We start from the raw sequence: 20,024 nt of genomic DNA, 5'->3' as shown, positions 1-20,024 counted from the left end.
AATATTGCTACGGTTATAAATCTGTATTTATCAAAAAATTCTACTTAAAAATGTGTTTTATTTCATAACTATTAAATTAAATGTGCTTGTTTTGCATCTGCATCTCTCGGTATGCGTTTATTGGCGACATGTAAGCAACAGAAAAACTCGTTATTCTCCCCATGAGCGATGTGTTGGTTTGATCTATGTGCCCGGTGAAAATCATCCCCCTGAGAAACCGCCACAATAAAGCAAGTTCCGGACAAGTTTCCGAACGGAAGTACCGCAATTACAGACGGGACAAGGCGGAAGCTCTTCGACAATGGCGGCAGCTGAAAATAATGTGGAACTGAAGCGAAAAGCAGATGAAACTCAAGACGAAGACGGGGAAAATGAGGAATGGGTCGGGCCCATGCCGAGCGAGGCGGCGACCGCCAAGAAAAGGAAAGGTTGGTGTTTTTTTTTTTTTTTTTAACCATTAAGACTTTTACCGTACTCTGAACGCGTCTTGGAAAATTCATCATAATGTCTGTACAGCACAGGCTGCGAGCAAATAAATCCCCACATGTCCCAAAAAGCCCCAAACGGTCATTCTCAAGTCTTAACCTTCACGTTTCGATCTGGGATAAAAATAAAAAATAATAATAACAGCCAGAAATACAGTCTTGCTTAGTCACAACAAACGAGATGTGACAAAATATGTATTTCAAACCCAAACTAAAAGTTTTCCCCCCATAAACGTGTGCTTGATGTGTACAAAGAAATCCCGTGTTATTCAGTGAGCGAGAAGAGGTGAGAGTTGTGGCTAGACCAGCGTGCGCAGGTGTGACGGTCTGAGCGCTCCCCCCGTGCTGAAAAGTCTCCTTCTGATTAACGCGCATATATTTTGTAAACTTCCATGCTTCAACTTGTCCCCGAGTGTTCATGTTCGCTACGGCCGTCTCAGAAAGACAAACACGGCGAACGTACATATATGTGTATTAACTTTTTATCAACTTTTGTTTGAAGGTTAGGTTAGGGTTAAAATATATTATCTAACTCTATGTAGAAGAAGGGGAACTATGAGACCGGGAGATTTCCCAGTAAGCGTTTGCTACGTACCCAGAGTTCCCCTGATAGTAACGCATGCGCATTCAGCACGGGGGGAGCGCTCGGACCCGCTCACAATGCCAAGAGCATCTGAATAGTTCCTGGTTGAGAATACCCGTCACAAATGCGTGAAAGACACCAAGATGCCCACGGCGATGGAGCTGGGGAAGATCCTGGAAGAATCCTTTCAGGGGTACATCAAGGCCTCAGAATCCTTGGAATGTGCGTGGGACGGGAAAATCGATTTCTGTCCCCAGTCCTGGAACCTTTCTGACAGATCCCACGTCATGTTTCATTTTGCACATAGCAAAAACACAACACATGTCGCTTTCCTAAAAATGCAGAGGACGTGTCAAATCATATCGTTTAAAGGGGTAGTGACCTGGCAGTAGTTCATGGGAACAATAATCTTTTTTTGTGAGTATTCACAAAATATTGAACATTTTTTGTTCACCTCTGTTTTTCCCCAGTTCTGGAATATGAACGCGTCTACCTGGACAATTTGCCTTCAGCCGCCATGTACGAAAGGAGCTACATGCACAGAGACGTGATCACACACATCGTTTGCTCCAAGTAAGTTTCCCTGTACTAGTTCTTTTCAGAAATGGTGGCGGAAATCTTTTTTTTTATTATTTTTATTTATTTATTTTTTTTTTTTTTTGAAGGACAGACTTCGTCATCACGGCCAGTCAAGATGGTCATGTCAAGTTCTGGAAGAAAAAGGAGGATGAGGGAATCGAGTTTGTCAAACACTTTCGGAGTCATCTGGGTACGCTTTGTTTTGAGTCTGTTCTTGTTTGGATATCTTTGCAAGGTTCTGGGAATATTTTAAAGTTGGGAAGTTTCGACGAAAATGAAGCGAAAACCTTAAGTCTGCAATCCGACATATTTGCCTGCTCTTTCCGCACAGGCGTGATCGAGAGCATCGCGGTCAGCGCCGACGGCGCCCTCTTCTCTTCGGTCGGAGACGACCAGGCCATGAAAGTCTTCGACGTCGTCAACTTTGACATGATCAACATGCTCAAATTGGGGTGAGTCCGCAGAAGGTTCCAAGAAGACGAGTGACGGTGACGGTTTCCAAAAATTAAAAATGTATTCGCCTGGCGGCACGGTGGATCAGCTGGTAAAACGTCCCAAGGTCCCGGGTTCAATCCCGGACCCGCCTGTGTGGAGTTTGCATGTTCTGCCCGTGCCTGCGTGGGTTTTCTCCGGGTGGGCACTCCGGTTTCCTTCCGCATCCCAAAAACGTGCAACATGGATTGGAATGGCGCAACCCTCGGGAATCACCGGCGATTGGTCCAAATTGTGCAAAAGCTGAAGCGATCGGATGAAATCGGGACGCAATCGAGATATTGGAAAATTTCCAGAGAGCCGATCGAGACGTTCACAGATCGTTTGCGTGATCGTAGGTTCCACCCCGGTCAGAGCGAGTGGATCTATAATCCCGGGGACGCCATTTCCACGGTGGCCTGCTCGGAGAAATCCACCGGGAAGATCTTCGTCTACGACGGGCGGGGAAGCGGCGAGCCCCTCCACGTCTTCGAGAAGATGCACTCGTCGCCGCTGTCGCAGATCCGCCTGAACGCCAAATTCCGGGTGGTCGTCTCCGCCGACAAAGCGGGCATGCTGGAGTACTGGACCGGGCTGCCCTCGGAATTCAAGTTCCCCAAACACGTGCGGTGGGAATACAAGACGGACACGGACTTGTACGAGTTCGCCAAGCACAAAACGTACCCCACCAGCCTGTCGTTCTCCCCCGACGGGAAGAAAATGGCCACCATGGCGTCTGACCGCAAAGTCCGAATCTTCCGCTTTCTCACGGGGAAACTCATGCGAGTGTTCGACGAGTCCTTAACGGTGAGCCGTCGCTACCGTTTGGGATGTTACTTTTTGTTGTTCAAATGCGGTTAGTTTGGATTTAGATTGGCCTGCTTTTAAAGTCACGCCGGTTTATATTTTGTGCATTTTCGGCAATTTTCAAGTTGGAAACGTTCCATGGCCATTAGCATGAATTTATGAAGATAAATGGAAATGTACAAATGTGAAAGTTAGCCTCCCTAATGTAAGTTACAAGGGAACTTCATATGCGCCACTGGAGGATTATGGAAAAAAAAAAAAAAAAAGAAGTAAATAAGAAGCTGTCGTGCCCTCGCATATATGCAAGGACTGCGACTCCTTAATACGAAATAAAATGTTCATATGTAGGCTTAAAAATAGTGCACATTTATGAAAAAATACAAAATTTACCAAATTTGGACGTAGTAGGCTTCTGACCAACAACGGCGATATTACAGTTCCATGTTAATTTGACGCTAAGCCCAACTTTTAAGGTAGACACATTCAAAGTCACAGATACTACATCGTGGAATGTGACTGTGACTCCAAGTGGACAAAAATAATACGTAATAGTAACTCATATGCATATTTTGTATTGGTATTGTCGTTTAATGACGCAAAATCCGTCAAACTATTAATTCATGGGATAAATCGGTAGAATTAAGCGAGTCTAAAAATAACCGATGGATCGTTGGCAAGTTTGTCACCAACGCGTCCTCCCGTGCCTTCGCTCGCTGCGCCAGATGTTCACCGAGCTGCAGCAGATGAGGCAGCAGCTGCCCGACATGGAGTTCGGCCGGCGGATGGCGGTGGAGCGAGAGCTGGAGAAGGTAGACGGGATCCGCCTCACCAACATCATCTTCGACGAGACGGGCCACTTCGTCTTGTACGGCACCATGCTGGGTATCAAGGTCATCAATGTCGAGACCAACAGGTGCGCGTCTTCAAGCCAAAGAAGAAAAGAAGCGGGCACCCAATGTCTGAAATGATTAATTTCGCCCTCAGATGCGTGCGCATCCTCGGGAAGCTGGAGAACATCCGCGTGGTCCAGCTGAGTCTCTTCCAGGGCGTGGCGAAGGCAATGCAAGTGGCGCCGACCGTGGAGATGAAAGCCTCGGACAATCCGGCCTTGCAAAACGTGGAGCCGGACCCCACCGTCTTCTGCACCGCCTTCAAGAAGAACCGGTTCTACATGGTGAGTCACGACGGACACGTCACGTGGATGGGAGGGAGAAGCTGTTGGTCACCACTGTAAAACCGTAAAACTGAAATGAAATCAACATTTTATTGCTAAAACCACCTCTGAAATGTTCAACCCAACTGTACCAGAATCAGATTTATTGGCCAAGGAATTTTTCTCCGGCATGTGATAGTTGTATTTGAGTACACTACTCCATTGAGCATCAACTTATTAATTATGAGTGCCTGGCATGTTGTGTGGGACTACACAGAATCATCAGAATTCAAAATTAAATAAAAATTCTCCTTGATAGCAGGGTAACCAACCACAAACCGTGATACAGAGACCAAGAAGTGTTTCAAACAAAGTGCTGGCAAAGATTTTAGAATTGACCTGACATGAATGCCAAGTGAGGCTTTTCACACACGTTCCGTTTTCCAAGTTCTCAAAGAGGGAACCCGAGGACACCAAAAGCGCGGACTCGGACCGAGACATCTTCAACGAGAAGCCCTCCAAGGAAGAGGTGATGGCGGCCACTCAGGCCGAGGGCCCCAAGAGGGTGTCGGACAGCGCCATCATCCACACCACCATGGGCGACATCCACATCAAGCTCTTCCCCGTGGAGTGGGTGACCGCCGTTAACGCGTGTCCCGCGGAGGTTCCAACAAATTCTCACCTATCCTCGTCCTCGACGTAGGTGCCCAAAAACTGTTGAGAACTTCTGCGTCCACAGCAGGAACGGCTATTACAACGGACACATCTTCCACAGAGTCATCAAGGTTTGTGCTGTTTGTATCACAGACGAGGACTTGGATAATGGGAGTACCTCAGGGCTCTAATTTAGGACCACTGCTGTTTACACGATAAAAATATAGGGAACGTAAATGACCGAATGAGACGATCTGAATTCCGCGTTTATTTTTTAAAAAGCAGATGCACTTAGAAATACATCATTCATTCTAAATTGATACGAAACCCGCTCAAACCGGCAGCATCGAAAACTCCAAATGTAGCAAAACCGGCCTCGTCCTCGCAGGGCTTCATGATCCAGACCGGAGACCCCACGGGCACCGGCATGGGCGGCGAGAGCATCTGGGGCGCGGAGTTCGAGGACGAGTTCCACGCCACCCTGCGACACGATCGTCCGTACACCCTCAGCATGGCCAACGCGGGGCCCGCCTCCAACGGCTCGCAGTTCTTCATCACGGTGGTGCCCACGGTGAGTTCAACCAGCGCTCACCAACTGATCGTGTTCAAATCGGATACAGTACGTCAAATTCCTTTTTTTTTTTTTTTTTTTTTTTCTTCACATGACCACATTAAAACCATAACACAATTCCTGATTTTTTTCCACCTTGAAAATATTTCTAAACTTAGATTTGTGTTATCTCATTCGAAATTAAAAATAATCCTTTCCCTGCCCAACGTTTGTTGACTATAGCAATCCCCCATCTTTAAATTATTTTGGGGTCCTATTTTTTGGAATAAATTATTAAACGAGAATTACTGTGGAAACATTTGAGGTATTTAAATTACACACTCGTAGTTTTATTAGAGTTGTCCTAGTAACATTTTTCCAAAATGTTACTTTTCTGAGTCAGGGCTTTTTCATTACAAAACACTAAGTCACACAGTTTTGGCAGGCATGCCAGTAAAATGTCATTTTTATTTATTTTATTAATGTTTGTGATTATTCAAATCAAGAAAATCACTTTGTGAGTCTTTCCTCTGAGAAGCGCCGTTCGTAGACTTGACTTGACTTGTGCTCGGCAGCCTTGGCTGGACAACAAGCACACGGTGTTTGGAAGGTGCACCAAGGGGATGGAGGCCGTGCAGCGCATCTCCAACGCCAAAGTCCACCCCAAAACGGACAAACCGTACGAGGACATCAGTATCATCAACATCACCGTCAAGTGATGGTACGTCTGCTTCGTGTACAGTGTTTTTAAAAAAAAAAAATGAAAAAATTAAACAATGCTTTTTGTATTTTGCATGGTGTATATTCTGGAGGGAAAAAAAAAAAAAAAGGATAAAACCAAATACCGACCAGGTCGCTTATCTTCTAAAGGTGTTTAACATTTAAATCATAAAGTTCCTCATATTTTTTAACAATATTGTGATTCATGTTTGGTGCACCGTAGTTTCGGGCCTACAAGCCGAAACGTTTTTCCACACGCTTTCAACCCTGTGGTTTATGCGGCGCTAGCGTTAGTTAGCGCAACTCTAGCATTAAAGCTATGCTAGTTGTAAGCCTCGGTACACAGAAAGTTTAACGCTAGCGTTAGCGCACCTATTTGTAAGCCTTGGTACACAGAAAATTTAACGCTAGCGCGGCGCTAGCACTCTGTAGGCCGGTAATTACGGTAATTTCTAATCAAACCAAAGACAAAACAACCAAAATGTTCTCCCAGTTTGTTTATTTTAATGAGACATGCAGGGGTCAAGAAGAATAAGATTTCTTTTTTTTATTTAGGGTTTGAATTATTCTTTAAGAAATTCCTTAAATATCAACACATTGGAAATGTTCTTAAAATATGGTGATACAATATAATACTAATCCACAACTCGTGTTCATATTTAGTGTAGGAGTTAACAGGGAAAAAAAAAAAGTCACATGCAGACAAATATGGTCAGTTTATTTGACATCACAATATGAATAATTTACCCCCCACCCCCAAAAAAAAAGTCATCCGACGGTAACAAAAGGTGTTGAGGCATATTGTGCTTCTACGTTTTTGCAAACTACACAGAAAAAAAAAGATGTTTCATACCAACTTTTTTTTTTTTTTCCCCAACAAGTAGTAAAAACATTACATAGCAATGAATTAACTCAAAAGTTGTGTCTTAGCTAATGAGACAAAGTGTCGGCGGCAGGAGGGGTTTTACAATTTCACATTACCAAGAGTGATTAAGGTTGTCGGACGCGTTCCCGTGAGACCGCCCACGGTCGGCATGTTAATACTGGAAGGAGACAGCAGAGTTTGCCCGCCGGACTACGACGAGGCAGCGGGCGGCAAGTGCGTTTGCCCAATTTTCATGTGCGGAAAACAAAAATTCAACACTATAAACACGTTCAGTACATGTTCTGTAACACAGAGCACAACGTTGAGACCTAAATAGAATTTCAGAAGTTCAGATTTAATAGATTTTTTTTTTTTTTTTCCCATTCGTCCCTGTATTTAGAATTTATTCCGTAGCCTTGATCCCCTGCATCAGGTCCATGTACTACTATTCTCCTCAGCAGTAAGACAATTCACCACACAAGTAGAATGTACTACTACTTTTTCCACTTGTAGAGCCACTTTAGTAAATTAATTACTAGTACCATACAGCTCTGTACTAGTAACACCACTAGGCCCGCACTAATAGACCGGGACCCTGCTAGTAGCGCCAGAATGTTGAGGGCTCTGGGGACAGTTGAACGCCTCTGCCTGATACCATAATTTATTTTCATTTTTTTTACTATCAAGACTGTAGCGCAAACTAATTCTAGTACATGGACCTTTTAAGGTGGGTGTTGTTAGCCTAATAGCATAATTGCTAAGTCATATTGGAACATTTTTTGGAAAACAAGGGCAAAATATTTTTAGTAACAGTAACTTGCAAAAAAAAAAAAAAATATCCTATTAGGCTGACAATATCAAGGAGTTTTTTAATCTTATTGGGTATGCCACTTGACGTTGACGTTGGTGCTTCCTCGCGGGGGTGGTTGGTGTGGGCTTTTTCAGTGACTCAACGTCGCCCCTCTGAGGAGCAGAGCGGTATACGTCAGGGCTCTTCCGACGCGTACCTTCAAGTGTTCGTTCACAGATCAAAGAGCTCACAAGCGTCGTCAAACCGGCCGCGTCGGCTTTTAGGCCACGTCCAGGACGCCCGCGGCCACCAGCTGCCTGGACAGCCAATCCAGGCCCTCGTGGAGGCCCATCCCGCTGCGGGCGTCGCAGCCCTGGATGTGCCAGCTCCTGCCGCAGCACAGCTTGTGCAGGCTCAGCAGCTCCGTCATCTCCTCCACGGACGCGGCGCCGGGAACGTCCTGAGGAAGAGTCAAACTGGGTCTTCGACAGTGCTCAAATTGGAGGTGTTCATTTTTTTTTTTTCTTCCCCAAAAAGTGCTTGAATAGCAATGAGACAGTTTAGACAAACCGTAATTTCCGGCCTACAGAGCGCACCTGTGTATAAGCCTCACAGAGTACATTTGTAAAGGAAATACCATTCGGTACATATATATCCCGCGGCTGTGTAAAAGCTGAAAGTCCCCACATTGAAACAAGATATTTACAAAGAAAGACAGTGCACAGAGAGTTTAAGGCTAACGCTAGCACCGCGCTAACAGGGCCGGTTAAAAAAAAAAAAAAAAAAAAAAAACATACCGGTAAAAATCACTGAAACACGGGAGTAACACGTTAGCGCAGTGCTAACAGGGCCGGACCGGTAAAAGTCACGACGGTACACAAAGTGTTTAACGCTAGCGCAAACAGTGCCAGTTAAAATAAAACTTACCGCTAAATATCACTAAGACACGCCAGTAACACAGCTGCAACATGCTAGTGGGGGCGGTAAAAGTGACTTCCTCGGCACATATATTCCACCGATCTCATGCTCACATTTTCCGCTCAAGTGCCCCCTTGTGGCAGTCAACAAAAAATTGCACAAATTAGCCGCATCACCGCATAGACCGCAGGGTTGAAAGCGTGTGGGGAAAAAAGTTGCGGTAAATTTAATTTGCGCCGTAATTCAAAACACTCAAATAATCTTTCCCTATTGAAATAAAAGGGTCACAACACCGCAACGCCAATGCTACGTATGGAGGTTTGCATTATTTGCTAGCATTAAGCTAAAAGGGCCAGGAAAACTCGTATCTCAGCACGCACTGTCCAGTACCTGCTTGTTGGCAAAAATGAGGAGGAGGGCGTCTCTCAGCTCCTTCTCGGTCAGCAGCTTGGCCAGCTCGCTGTGCGCCTCCATCAGTCGGTCCCGGTGGCAGCTGTCGATCACAAACACCACCGCTGCGTGCAAAGGGAAAGGAAAAGGAAAAGAGCGTCGACAATCGATGCGTAATAACAAAAAAAAAAACCAAAACATTAAAAACGGTACCTTGAGTGTTTAGATAATAGTGTTTCCACAGGGGCCTCAGTTTATGTTTTCCCCCGACGTCCCAGATTGTGAATTTCAAGTTTTTATATTCTACGGTTTCCACGTTGAAACCTTGTAACAACAAAAGCAAAAACAAACATTAGCGTCTGTAAAACGCTATCGTGGCAATTTGGAGCAGGTTTTCTTTGTTCGAGTCATCTTGGGTGTACCGATAGTGGGAATGGGCTGCATGAACTCGTCCTGCTTGAGCTTGAAGAGGATGGTGGTTTTCCCCGCGCCGTCCAGTCCCAGAGTCACCACGCGGATCTCCATCTTGGGGCCGATGTGGACCCGGTTGTCCTGAACACGGAACATGGGGAACGCCGTTTGAGCATTCGTTCCATGGCTTCATCCAGGAACTAGTATGCTCTTTGTCCCCACTGGTAAAACCAACTTCCAACCTTTTTTCTCCCCTTTTTCGATTACACTAGTAGGACAGCTACCATAATTCCCGGCCTACAGAATGCACCTGGTTATAAGCCTTTGTAAAGGAAATACCATTTGGTACATATGCCGCAGCTGTGTAAAAGCCACAAGTGCCCACATTAAAACCCAAATTCAAATCTATTTACATAGAAAGAAGGTACACAGAGAGTTTAATGCTGGCGTCCCGCTAAAGCTAGTGCTAACGCTAACAGCCTTGGTGAAAATAAAACTTCACTGAGACGCTCCAGTAACACAGCAGAAACATGCTACGAGTGCTAACAGGGCCGGTAAAAGTCACTTCCTCGGCACATATATTCTACCGGTCTCATTCTAACCTTTTCCGCTCGATTGCCCCCTTGTGGTCATTAGAAAAAATTATCCGCACGGCCGCATAAACGGCAGCGTTGAAAGCGTGTGGAAAAAAGTCGCGGCTCGGTACGAGTGAGACTGGTGGAATATATGTGCCGAGGAAGTGACTTTTAACTGTTTTTTCTTTTTAGAACTAGCGCTGTGCTAGCGTTTTGCTGCTGTGTTACTGCCGCGTCTCAGTGATTTTTACCAGTAGGTTTTTTTTTTGTTCTAACTGGCCCGATTAGCGCCACGCTAACATGTTTCTGCCGTGTCTCAGTGATTTAGGCGTGTTATTTTTTTTTTTAACCAGTATTTTTCTTTTTCAAACCAACCCTGTTCCTACTACCGTGTTGTTGCTATGTTAAGCTAAGCTAAGGTTTAAAAATTTTGAAAACTCTTTGTGTGTACCGTCTTTGTAAATATCTCGCGTTTCAACGTGGGCACTTGCGGCTTATGTATGCACCAAATGGTATTTCCTTCACAAATGTACTCTGTGAGGCTTATACACAGGTGCTCTCGAGGCCGGAAATGACGGTACTCTATGGGCTTTCGGTTGGAACACAGGCACTGGATTCTGGGTGTGAATGCGGAACCGAGACCCGCGCAGGAGCGGCTGTACCTTGGTGAAGGTGACCGGGAGGCCCGCGTCCAGCTGGATGTGGTCGGCCAGCTCGGTGAACTGATGCTGCTGCTTCTGAAGAGTCTCCAGCAGACAGTTGATCTCCTGCTTGGCCAGCACCACTCGGCAGTCGTCCTACAGGGCGAGATAGTGTTCTTTCACTCGCTTAAGCCGGTCTAGAGATTTCGGGACAGGTGTGATGTGCTCCAGTTCCCCGGTACCAAGTAAGAGGAAGCCCGAGAATCTTTCCCGCGTCCCACCTGCTGAAGAGTCTTCTCGCAGTGCAGGCAGGCGGTGGACACCTGGGACAGCAGGATGGTCATGTCCTCCTGCTGCTGCCGCAGCCAGATGAGCCGCTCGCGGACGTGCGCGTCCACCACGCTCAGCGCCATCTCCTCCTGGCGACACAGCGTCTCGTGCAGGTCGGCGAAGTAGGCGCGCACGCAGGAGCGAGCGCTCTCCGCCGTGCCGGGCACCTGGGCGAGACCCACGGATCGAGGTCACGGATCGAGGGGGCGGCTGGGTGGGGGGAAACGCCGGCGGCCTCACGTGTTCCGTGTGCGCCATGCCGACGCCGTCCTCCACGATCTGCTCGCCGCCCTCGATCTGCTGCACGATGCCCACCAGCTTCCTGGAGTACTCCGACACTTCCTCGGTGAACGTGCGGATGCAGTGCGCCATGTCCAGGATGGACGCCCGGATCTGGTTGGCCTCCGTCTCCAGGACTGCGTGCTGAACAACGACGACGACGACAACAACAAAAACACCTCCGGCTAAGAAAAATGATGCGGAAATTCTGATCACGACGAACCTCCACCTGGCGGGCGGAAACCGACCTTGTGGCCCTGGTGCTTGCCGTACTCCTTGCAGACGCAGCACATGAGCGGGCCCGGCTGGCACGCCTCCTCCAGGCACACGAACTCGATGGCGTGCACCTGGTGCTGCGGGCACAGCGTCTTCTCGTGCGGCTTGTCGGCCAGCGGCACGCGCCGGTGCTTGGCCAGCGTGCGCGTGGAGTGGGTGAGCTGCGAGCACTCGGCGCACAGGTGGGTGGCGCACACGGTGCAGTACGTGGTCGCCGTGTGGCTCTCGTCCTCGTCGCAGCGGATGACGCACTGCTAGGAATGTGCAAAAAAAAAAAAAAGTTTGGAGGGTCAGCACGCTCATAAAAAGCACACAAATAAGAGTCCGATGGAACCCGTCTCACCTCGCCCGTTCCCTTTTGAGCGTCCTCCGCCATTCCAGACTGGTTGGTGGCGCCGTTCTGCAGTCGCTCCAGAAGCTCCAGCAGGGCAAAGTTCTTCTTCAGACCCCAGACCCCGGAGTCACCTGCTCGGAGAGGTGAACAGCGTGAGCGCCGTTGTACACCAAGGGGTCTGATTTCCGATTAATGTTGCACCGTTTTTGGGGATTTGGAGGGGGTGGGGGACCGGCGTGCCCACCCGGAGGAAACCCACGCAGGGACGGGGAGAACATGCACACTCCACACAGGCGGGGAATCGAACCCCGGACCTCAGCCTCACCATGCCGTGAGTCAATGAAATGTTTGTCAAATTTTTTTTGATTGGAAAAAAAAAAAAAAAAAAAGCACTTTAGGTTATTGTACTTTATAATAACAGTGTAATAACATACTTTTGTGAAATAGTATCCAAAGAAAATAGTTTGTGCATCACAATTTCACCCATTCATTGTATAGCTGCGCCTTAGCCACAAGGGGGCAGTGTAATAGAAGAACAAGTGTATATACAGTATTTACATAAAACTATTACTCAGTAAGATGCACTGATTTCATATTTTTTTCCCACACAGGATCATTTATACAGTGTACCCCCACATACTTTTGTTTTGATATTGACGGATTCACATATTTGCAGATTTTTTTTTTTCAATATTTTTGCCCAAATAATTGGTTGTCTTTTTACAGAAATCCTTTTGTTTATAGCCTTCCGCAGTAGGTGAAATCCTATAAGTAGCGCTACTTATTTTTGGATGATTAAAAAAAAAAAACGTATCCATATTTTAACCTTTCTGTACACTTTGTGGGCGGCACAGTGGAGCAGCTGGTAAAGGACCCAGGTTCAATCCCGGCCCTGCCTGTGTAGAGTTTGCACGTTCTCCCCGTGCCTGCGTGGGATTTTTCCGGGCAATTTGGTTTCCTCCCACGTCCCCCAAACCATGCAACATTAAATCGGACACTCTAAATTGCCCTGAGGTGTGATTGTGAGTGCGGCTGTTGTCTGTCTCCATGTGCCCTGTGATTGGCTGGCAACCAGTTCAGGGTGTACCCCGCCTCCTGCCCGTTGACAGCTGGGATAGACTCCAGCACTCTTGTGAGCCTTGTGAGGATAAGCGGCAAAGAAAATGGATGGATGTAGTCAGTATTCGATAGTGGGAGTCCACAGTATACGCCTGTGAGTATTGTTATATTGTCTCCACATGTTGCTGCACCGTTTGTGTCCAAATATCTGCTGCCTAAATCGTTATACAGTCACAACACTGATGCTAGTTTCCTCAGCCCGTCTATGGCGGTTTGCATTATGTGTTAGCACTAAGCTAGTACACAAGTTACGTGGTATTTGGTTTGGTTGTTTTGCCAGTGGATTAGCAGGATGGCGGGATCGGGAGACGAGGGGGGGGGGGGGCGCTCACCCAGCTCCGTCACCTGCCGGTCGAAGGGGCAGCGGACGGCCCGGCCGTGGAGGGGCAGGCGGGTGAGGCAGTCGTGGCACACGGTGTGCCCGCACAGCAGCAGGCGGGGGACCTTGTCGCCTTGGAGGGAGAAGACGTCCTCGCAAACGCCGCACTCCAGCACCTGGGAGTCGACGCGCGACAGGGGGATTCATGAGAAAACTGGTCAGCACGCACACAAAATAAACATATGTACATTTGAAAAAAATGGAAAAAAAAATTTCCCGTGACCATCTTCATTAGTATAAAACAAAATTCAAACACATTATTTACAGATGTATTCGCTATGCTACTACTACAAATTGTTTCATGTACAGCACATTATAAATGACCAAAAAAAAACAAAAATAGGTAGACTTTATCAACAAAACAAAATCTGTGAGTAGGCAAATCCTGAACGGCAAATATGAAGAGGATTTACATGTGTATATCAAGCAAATTTAGCTCAGTCTAAGTTTTTTTTTTTTTTTTTTGCTCAATTTAGTGTTTAAATGTAGCTCAGCGCTTCTGATACGAGCCACCGTCAACATTCCTAAATCCCGAACGGAGCCGTGGGCCTGCTCGGCACTCACGTACTCCGATGGGATTTCCCCCTCAAGCGCACATAGAACGCCAAGTATTTATAGATTAAATTGAAATTAATATTAAAATGCTGCACAAGCGTCCCGTTTCGACCTTATTTTTAGCGAGATGTTATGGAAATCTGGACTAATTAATGTCTATGCGGCGTTCAGTGGCCACGAATGCAAACGAAGGATCGCTATAAATAAGTACAAAAAAAGGTCCAAACAACAGCTCTATTCCTGTTGTAATTATGATTTATAAATCACCCCGACCTTGACTGTGCCTCCGTTGGCCGCCCGGCTGTGTCGAGCGCACGGCTCCATGGTCGTCAGGGCGCCCTGCTTGTTTATTCCTGCGGCAAAGGCGGCCATTGCTGGACACGGCTGCGAAGAGCGCACTGAGCATGCGCGAAATGCAGATGACCGGAGCTCACTGAGCATGCGCAGAACAGGCAAAAAAAAAAATTCACGGTACTTCCGGGTTTGCCCGACGTCAACGTAGACAAACAAAAAATATTTTTTGGAATTATGGCGTATTTTATGGTAATTATGGCGTCACTTGTAATTAGCGTAATATTTCACACCATTCTCTCATTGTTACACAGTCAAAATTCATTCAAAAGTTCAACTCATCTACGTAATCTCGGGAACCATTCCTATTCCCAAATGTCCACAATAAAATTCTTTATGTAAAGGGATTTTTTTTTTTTACATATTTATCCTTCTCGACCAGTTCAAGTCTCACATTTGATATTTTTTCATTTGAATTAATTTCACAACATTTCGGTATCGCGTCAGCTTTTCAGCATTCCTGCAATTTTTACAGAAATCCCATTACATGTTTTTTGTTTATTTTATTCTATCTATCTATCTATCTATCTATCTATCTATCTATCTATCTATCTATCTATCTATCTATCTATCTATCTATCTATCTATCTATCTATCTATCTATCTATCTATCTATCTATCTATCTATCTATCTATCTATCTATCTATCGATGCCGTACACACGTCTTCTTTATGTGTCCTAACTTCATTTTTTTCCGCAAAAATTCAAGATTGTAAATTCATATTCAAAGTCAGTCAGCTGACACAAAAATATTGCAAATTTGCCTTTCCCATCATGTTTAATTTTGGATTTGTAACAAAAAAAAAAAAAATCAGTCATTGGCCGGACGTTGGAAAGGTTTTCATTGCTTTTTTTTTTTCCCTGATGTTTTTTAATGTTAAATTTATGACCGATTTTTTTTTCTCTTAAACATTGTAAGTTGTTTAAATTCAAACACAGATGGCAAAAAAAAAAAAAAAAAAATCAAGGTCGCAAAGAACAAAGATGGCATAAAAATGACATCGTTCATCATTAACCAGAACGAAAATACAATGAGGAGCATCAATAACGATTATCGCTCGTGGCTGAAGCCCGCCAGGGTTCAAAGTTCACCTCCGGCCTCTTGTTATGAAAATGAATACGTCTGGCAGGGGTCACTCGGGCAACCTCAAGCGAGCCAAAGTAAAAAATTTGTTGCTTTTTTTTTTTTTTTTTTTTGCTTCTGTGATATGCGATAAAATATTGAACACCCCAAAAGGTAGAAAAAATGTTCATTATCTTTTGAACTTTGCCCATTCAAACACGCAATCGCTTGCGATTGGCTAACGTCCTCTCACACCCCCCACCGTACGGCCCCCACCCCCAACCGCGTCGCCACTTCGCTGCAGGCACCCGACGGCGAAAGATGTCCGAGAGGGGGGCCTTCGACACCAACGTGCTGACCCTGACCAGGTTCGTCCTGGAGGAGGGCCGCAAGGCCCACGGGACCGGCGAGCTCACCAACCTGCTCAACTCCATCTGCACGGCCGTCAAAGCCATCTCCACCGCCGTCAGGAAGGCCGGCATCGCCAACCTGTGAGGAGATTCTTCCTTTTTCGGTTTTTGCCCCCCTCCTTTCCTTATCCGGCTGTTAGGACGATTCGGGCGCACTAGTTTTTTTTTTTTTACCAGATAAAAGCTCAAACTGCTTTGATATCCTTGATATTGGGTTTAACATCTATGTACAAGTTAGTATGTGTTGTATCCTTACTTGCATGACCTACAAGTAGGACACCTACAGCATGTGTTGCTAGTGAGGCAAAACGGTGCACTAGTTGACATCTGACATAAAAGCTGCGGGAAAACTATACAAAGTGAACAGAAAGGTAAAAAAAAAACAACTTAAATATGGATAAATACAAAACATTTTATAAATAATCCCAAAATTTGTGGCGCTACTTTTTGGATTTCACCTACTGCGGAAGTGACAGGCTATTTTTTTATTTTATTTTCTCATTTTGGATAACATTAAACAACTGGACATTTGCACATAGAGTACATATAACAGTTTTGAGTGTTTTAACATTATTTAGTATTCATCAGGGCGGCACGGTGGATCAGCTGGAAAGCGTTGGCCTCACAGTTCTGAGGTCCCGGGTTCGATTCCGGCCCCGCCTGCGTGGAGTTTGCATATTCTCTCCCGCATCCCAAAAACATGCAGCATTAATTGGAGACTCTAAATTGCCCCTAGGTGTGATTTGCAAGTGCGGCTGTTTGTCTCGATGTGCCCTGCGATTGGCTGGCAACCAGTTCAGGGTGTACCCCCGCCTCCTGCCCGTTGACAGCTGGGATAGGCTCCAGCGCTCCCTGTGACCCTTGTGAGGATAAGAGGCAATGAAGATGGATGGATAAATACAAAACATTTTATAAATAATTCCAAAGTTTGTGGCTCTGCTTTTTGGATTTCACCTACTGCGGAAGTGGCAGGTTAAAAACCAAGGATTTCTGTATTTTTTTATTTTTTTTTGGATAACAGCAAACAACTGGACATTTGAACATAGAGTACATGTTTTCCATTGGACAGTTTTGAGTGTTTTTGCATTATTTAGTCCCAGTAAACGTAAACTCCTGGGAAATCCCCTTAATGTTCTCAAAATAAGTTAAAGTAAGAACCCGAAGAAGCGTCAATTAGTTTCCACGCACGAGCAGCATTTTGTACTTCAACCGGGGCAAAAGTACACACTGATAGGCGGTGGTGAGGAGGCTGGGGGATTTGTTTTTCTAGTGTTTTTCTTTTTTTTTTTTGGGGGGGGGGCATTTCGGAGGCCTTTATCAATGTCAACAGAACTCACAGTTAAGAGATGGGTCAAAAAAAATCAAAGGTCCTTGTCCCCGCTTCCCTTGGGCAGGTACGGTATCGCCGGCAGCACCAACGTGACGGGGGACCAGGTGAAAAAACTGGACGTCCTGTCCAACGACCTGGTCATCAACATGATCAAGTCGTCCTTCACATCCTGCGTGCTGGTGTCCGAGGAGGATGAGCGGGCCATCATCGTGGAGTCGGACAAGAGCGTAAGTGGCCCGGCGCCCCTGATTCGAAAAGACTTGCGTAGATTCCAAAAACAAAAAAAACAACAACAACAAAAAAAGATTCAATGTCTATATTTACGGAGTGGCGCGACCAAAAGATACGATAGCCTTGCGCTGATGATGTTAAAAAAAAAAATTTGTTCTCGCTCAGGGAAAATACATCGTCTGCTTTGACCCGCTGGACGGATCCTCAAACATCGACTGTCTCGTGTCCATCGGTACCATTTTTGCCATCTACAAGAAGGTGAGTGCGGACGTAAAATTTGATTTTGCATATTCTTGGGGTGATTCAGAAGATCGTACAGGTATTAATCATAAGGAACAGAAAAAGGAAATTGCTATGAGATACTCAAATTTAAGTTGTGTCATCCGATAAGTGGATGGAAAAATGAATTTTATGGAATGGAAAATTAATTTTATGTAGCGCAATTTCTCATTTATAATGGGCACCCATGTATAATACGCACGTTTAACGTTTAATGCGTTTTCACAGTGCATGATTTGGTTCTACCCATATTATCAAAACATGAAGTATTATCTGTATTTTCTTGGTTTTTAGAATACCTTTTTTGACGTTTATGTATCGCAATTTCTCATCTATAATGCCCACCCATGTATAATACGCACCCCCATAGTTGACCCTTCTACCTATGTTTAATGCGTTTTCACAATACATGATTTTTTTTCTACCCATATTATCAAATCATGATGTATTATCTGTATTTTTGTGGTTTTTAGAACACTTATTTTGAAGATAAAGACTTTATTTGAACACATACTTTCTTTTTATTTACTTGCTCTTATTTTGAATGCTAACAGCCCTCCTTTTATTTAGTAAATTAAAAAAAAAATACACAGTTGTGCTCATATGTTTGATTTCACAAATTCTGCCAGGGTCTGCCAACTTCGGAATTATGAACTTTACACATATGGAGTCATACGTACGCTGTCATATTTGAATGAAAATGTAGGCTACACCTTTTTCTATCACCTCTCGGTGCCAGTGGCACATTGGAATGAAAGATTTTTCATAACCTCTAGATGGCGGCATACATTTACAAATGTAACATTTATTTTCATTTCCCATTGTTTAATGAACATTATTGGACATTTTTGGGGGGGAAATGTGCATCATATTGTACATGAGAAATTACGGTACGTGTCAATGCGGGAAGGAGCGATAAAAATTCCGTTGTGCCCCCAGACCACAGACGGCGAGGCCAGCGAGAAAGACGCCCTGCAGCCGGGGAGGAACCTCGTAGCGGCCGGTTACGCCCTGTACGGCAGCGCCACCATGATGGTCTTGTCCACCGGACAGGGGGTCAACTGCTTCATGCTCGACCCCGTAAGGCCGAGACGTGTCAAATCCGAGACCGGGACGGTTCGTCGTGGTGAAGGAGAATACTCGCTGATTACATCCCACCCCCAGGCCATCGGGGAATTTATTCTGGTGGATCGAGACGTGAAGATCAAGAAGAAGGGGAAAATCTACAGCTTGAATGAGGGCTACGCGCAGCATTTTTACCCCGACGTGACGGAATACGTTCAGAAGAAGAAATTCCCCGAGGTCACTCGATTCATTCAAATGAAATATAATAATCACGTAGTCAGTCACCTTCGAGAGTAACGACCGACGAGCTGTTTTTTCCAGGACGGTTCTGCGCCGTACGGCAGCCGCTACGTGGGCTCCATGGTCGCCGACGTCCACCGCACGCTGGTCTACGGCGGCATCTTTTTGTATCCCGCCAACGCGAAGAGTCCAAAAGGGAAGGTGAGAACGTGACTCGGCTCGCAGAACTGCACCGCTCGATCTTTCGGGTCACCGTTTTGTGACTGAAACGTCGGTTTTATTGGCGTTTAACAGTGAAGTAGAGCCTCTAGTACACGCCGTCGCTAAAAATCTGATCTAGCGAGACCGACTCCGTAACCGTCCGTCGCGCGCGATGTGGCGCTTCCGTTCCTCAGTTGCGGCTGCTGTACGAGTGCAACCCCATGGCGTTCATCATGGAGCAGGCGGGCGGCATGGCCACCACGGGCGCCGGCAACGTTCTGGACATCCAGCCCACCGACATCCACCAGAGGGTCCCCGTGGTGCTGGGCTCGCCCGACGACGTGCAGGACTACATTGCCATCTACAAGAAGCATCACAAGTGAGGTAAGGTGTAAAAAGCCACATGACTTGACTCGAGTCAGACTTGTGGGATTCATAACCAAACTGTGGTTACTTTAAATAGACAAGGTCGAATTCTCTTTTGTTTGATGTTTGGTTTGACAGTAAACATCAGGCGGGTGTCACAATAAACAGTTTGAAGCTACTTTTTGGATAAATTGTTCGCTATTTTCCAAATTTCTGCTTCTCGTGACGCGTTGAATGCGATTTGGCGACGCTACTTCCACTGCTAGTTAAAAGTAATCTGTTGTGGTTTTGATTTTTTTGATTTTTATTTTCAATAAAGACGAAACAGGGCCAGTCTTCAGCTCGTTCCCGCGACCGCACTGAATCCGCAACCCCCGACAACCGTCGGCGACATGCAAATTCCCGAGCAACTACGCATTTGCATCCCTCATTGTGACTTGACCTCCGTTTATTTGTTCAGGCAAACGAGACAAATAAAAGTTTACAACTCTTGTCTTTTCGCCCTTCTTCGATCACAACTCGGGAATGTGAATTTGCATCGCGAGCATTTTTCTGTTCTTGCCTTTGTGGCGTTTCAGGGCCATTTTAGATTTGCTTTTATTTTCAAGTTATGCAGTCACTGG

General features: G+C 45.8%; 3 protein-coding genes across 5 annotated transcripts; 2 read left to right on the top strand and 1 right to left on the bottom strand.

The window, feature by feature from the left end:
* The first annotated feature begins 161 nt into the window (after positions 1-161).
* On the top strand, positions 162-6,125 carry ppwd1 (peptidylprolyl isomerase domain and WD repeat containing 1). The gene is made up of 11 exons (XM_061802102.1): positions 162-428; positions 1,539-1,641; positions 1,734-1,837; positions 1,979-2,099; positions 2,478-2,925; positions 3,648-3,838; positions 3,910-4,099; positions 4,527-4,708; positions 4,782-4,863; positions 5,121-5,303; positions 5,858-6,125. The coding sequence occupies exons 1-11, from the start codon at positions 302-304 to the stop codon at positions 5,999-6,001; spliced, it is 1,875 nt and encodes a 624-aa protein (XP_061658086.1). The 5' UTR covers positions 162-301; the 3' UTR covers positions 6,002-6,125.
* A 359-nt stretch (positions 6,126-6,484) lies between these two features.
* On the bottom strand, positions 6,485-14,301 carry trim23 (tripartite motif containing 23). Of its 3 annotated transcripts, XM_061802104.1 has the most exons (12): positions 14,138-14,301; positions 13,263-13,425; positions 11,821-11,942; positions 11,450-11,731; positions 11,163-11,345; positions 10,874-11,089; positions 10,614-10,748; positions 9,388-9,517; positions 9,179-9,289; positions 8,966-9,090; positions 7,909-8,117; positions 6,485-7,830 (listed from the first exon to the last, which is right to left on the bottom strand). In XM_061802104.1, the coding sequence occupies exons 1-11, from the start codon at positions 14,234-14,236 to the stop codon at positions 7,938-7,940; spliced, it is 1,746 nt and encodes a 581-aa protein (XP_061658088.1). In that variant the 5' UTR covers positions 14,237-14,301; the 3' UTR covers positions 6,485-7,830; positions 7,909-7,937. The 3 variants fall into 3 exon arrangements, with proteins under 3 accessions (XP_061658088.1, XP_061658089.1, XP_061658087.1); XM_061802105.1 differs by having other exon boundaries at positions 6,485-8,117; positions 11,450-11,728; XM_061802103.1 differs by having other exon boundaries at positions 6,485-8,117; positions 14,138-14,300.
* LOC133491184 (fructose-1,6-bisphosphatase 1-like) lies at positions 13,339-19,893 on the top strand. Its single transcript, XM_061802108.1, has 9 exons — positions 13,339-13,466; positions 15,584-15,770; positions 17,084-17,246; positions 17,416-17,508; positions 18,469-18,609; positions 18,694-18,831; positions 18,916-19,035; positions 19,230-19,419; positions 19,721-19,893. The coding sequence occupies exons 2-8, from the start codon at positions 15,601-15,603 to the stop codon at positions 19,416-19,418; spliced, it is 1,014 nt and encodes a 337-aa protein (XP_061658092.1). The 5' UTR covers positions 13,339-13,466; positions 15,584-15,600; the 3' UTR covers position 19,419; positions 19,721-19,893.
* Positions 19,894-20,024: the final 131 nt, after the last annotated feature.

The sequence above is a fragment of the Syngnathoides biaculeatus genome, chromosome 17 (assembly GCF_019802595.1).
Source record: "Syngnathoides biaculeatus isolate LvHL_M chromosome 17, ASM1980259v1, whole genome shotgun sequence".
Lineage (NCBI taxonomy): Eukaryota > Metazoa > Chordata > Actinopteri > Syngnathiformes > Syngnathidae > Syngnathoides > Syngnathoides biaculeatus.
Note: the sequence above shows the minus strand (reverse complement) of the source record. Positions and strands in the feature narration are given on the sequence as shown.

Bases quoted from the DNA above. Each gene is read 5' to 3' on its own strand.
- ppwd1 (XM_061802102.1), top strand. From the start codon at position 302: ATGGCGGCAGCTGAAAATAATGTGGAACTGAAGCGAAAAGCAGATGAA. The intron at 1,642-1,733 runs GTAAGTTTCCCT...TTTTTTTTGAAG, and splicing joins ACACACATCGTTTGCTCCAA to GACAGACTTCGTCATCACGG. The intron at 4,864-5,120 runs GTTTGTGCTGTT...TCGTCCTCGCAG, and splicing joins TCTTCCACAGAGTCATCAAG to GGCTTCATGATCCAGACCGG.
- LOC133491184 (XM_061802108.1), top strand. From the start codon at position 15,601: ATGTCCGAGAGGGGGGCCTTCGACACCAACGTGCTGACCCTGACCAGG. The intron at 15,771-17,083 runs GTGAGGAGATTC...TCCCTTGGGCAG, and splicing joins AAGGCCGGCATCGCCAACCT to GTACGGTATCGCCGGCAGCA. The intron at 17,509-18,468 runs GTGAGTGCGGAC...TTGTGCCCCCAG, and splicing joins TTTTTGCCATCTACAAGAAG to ACCACAGACGGCGAGGCCAG.
- trim23 (XM_061802104.1), bottom strand. From the start codon at position 14,236: ATGGCCGCCTTTGCCGCAGGAATAAACAAGCAGGGCGCCCTGACGACC. The intron at 11,732-11,820 runs GTGAGACGGGTT...GCACATTCCTAG, and splicing joins CTCAAAAGGGAACGGGCGAG to CAGTGCGTCATCCGCTGCGA. The intron at 11,346-11,449 runs GTCGGTTTCCGC...GTCGTTGTTCAG, and splicing joins GCAAGCACCAGGGCCACAAG to CACGCAGTCCTGGAGACGGA.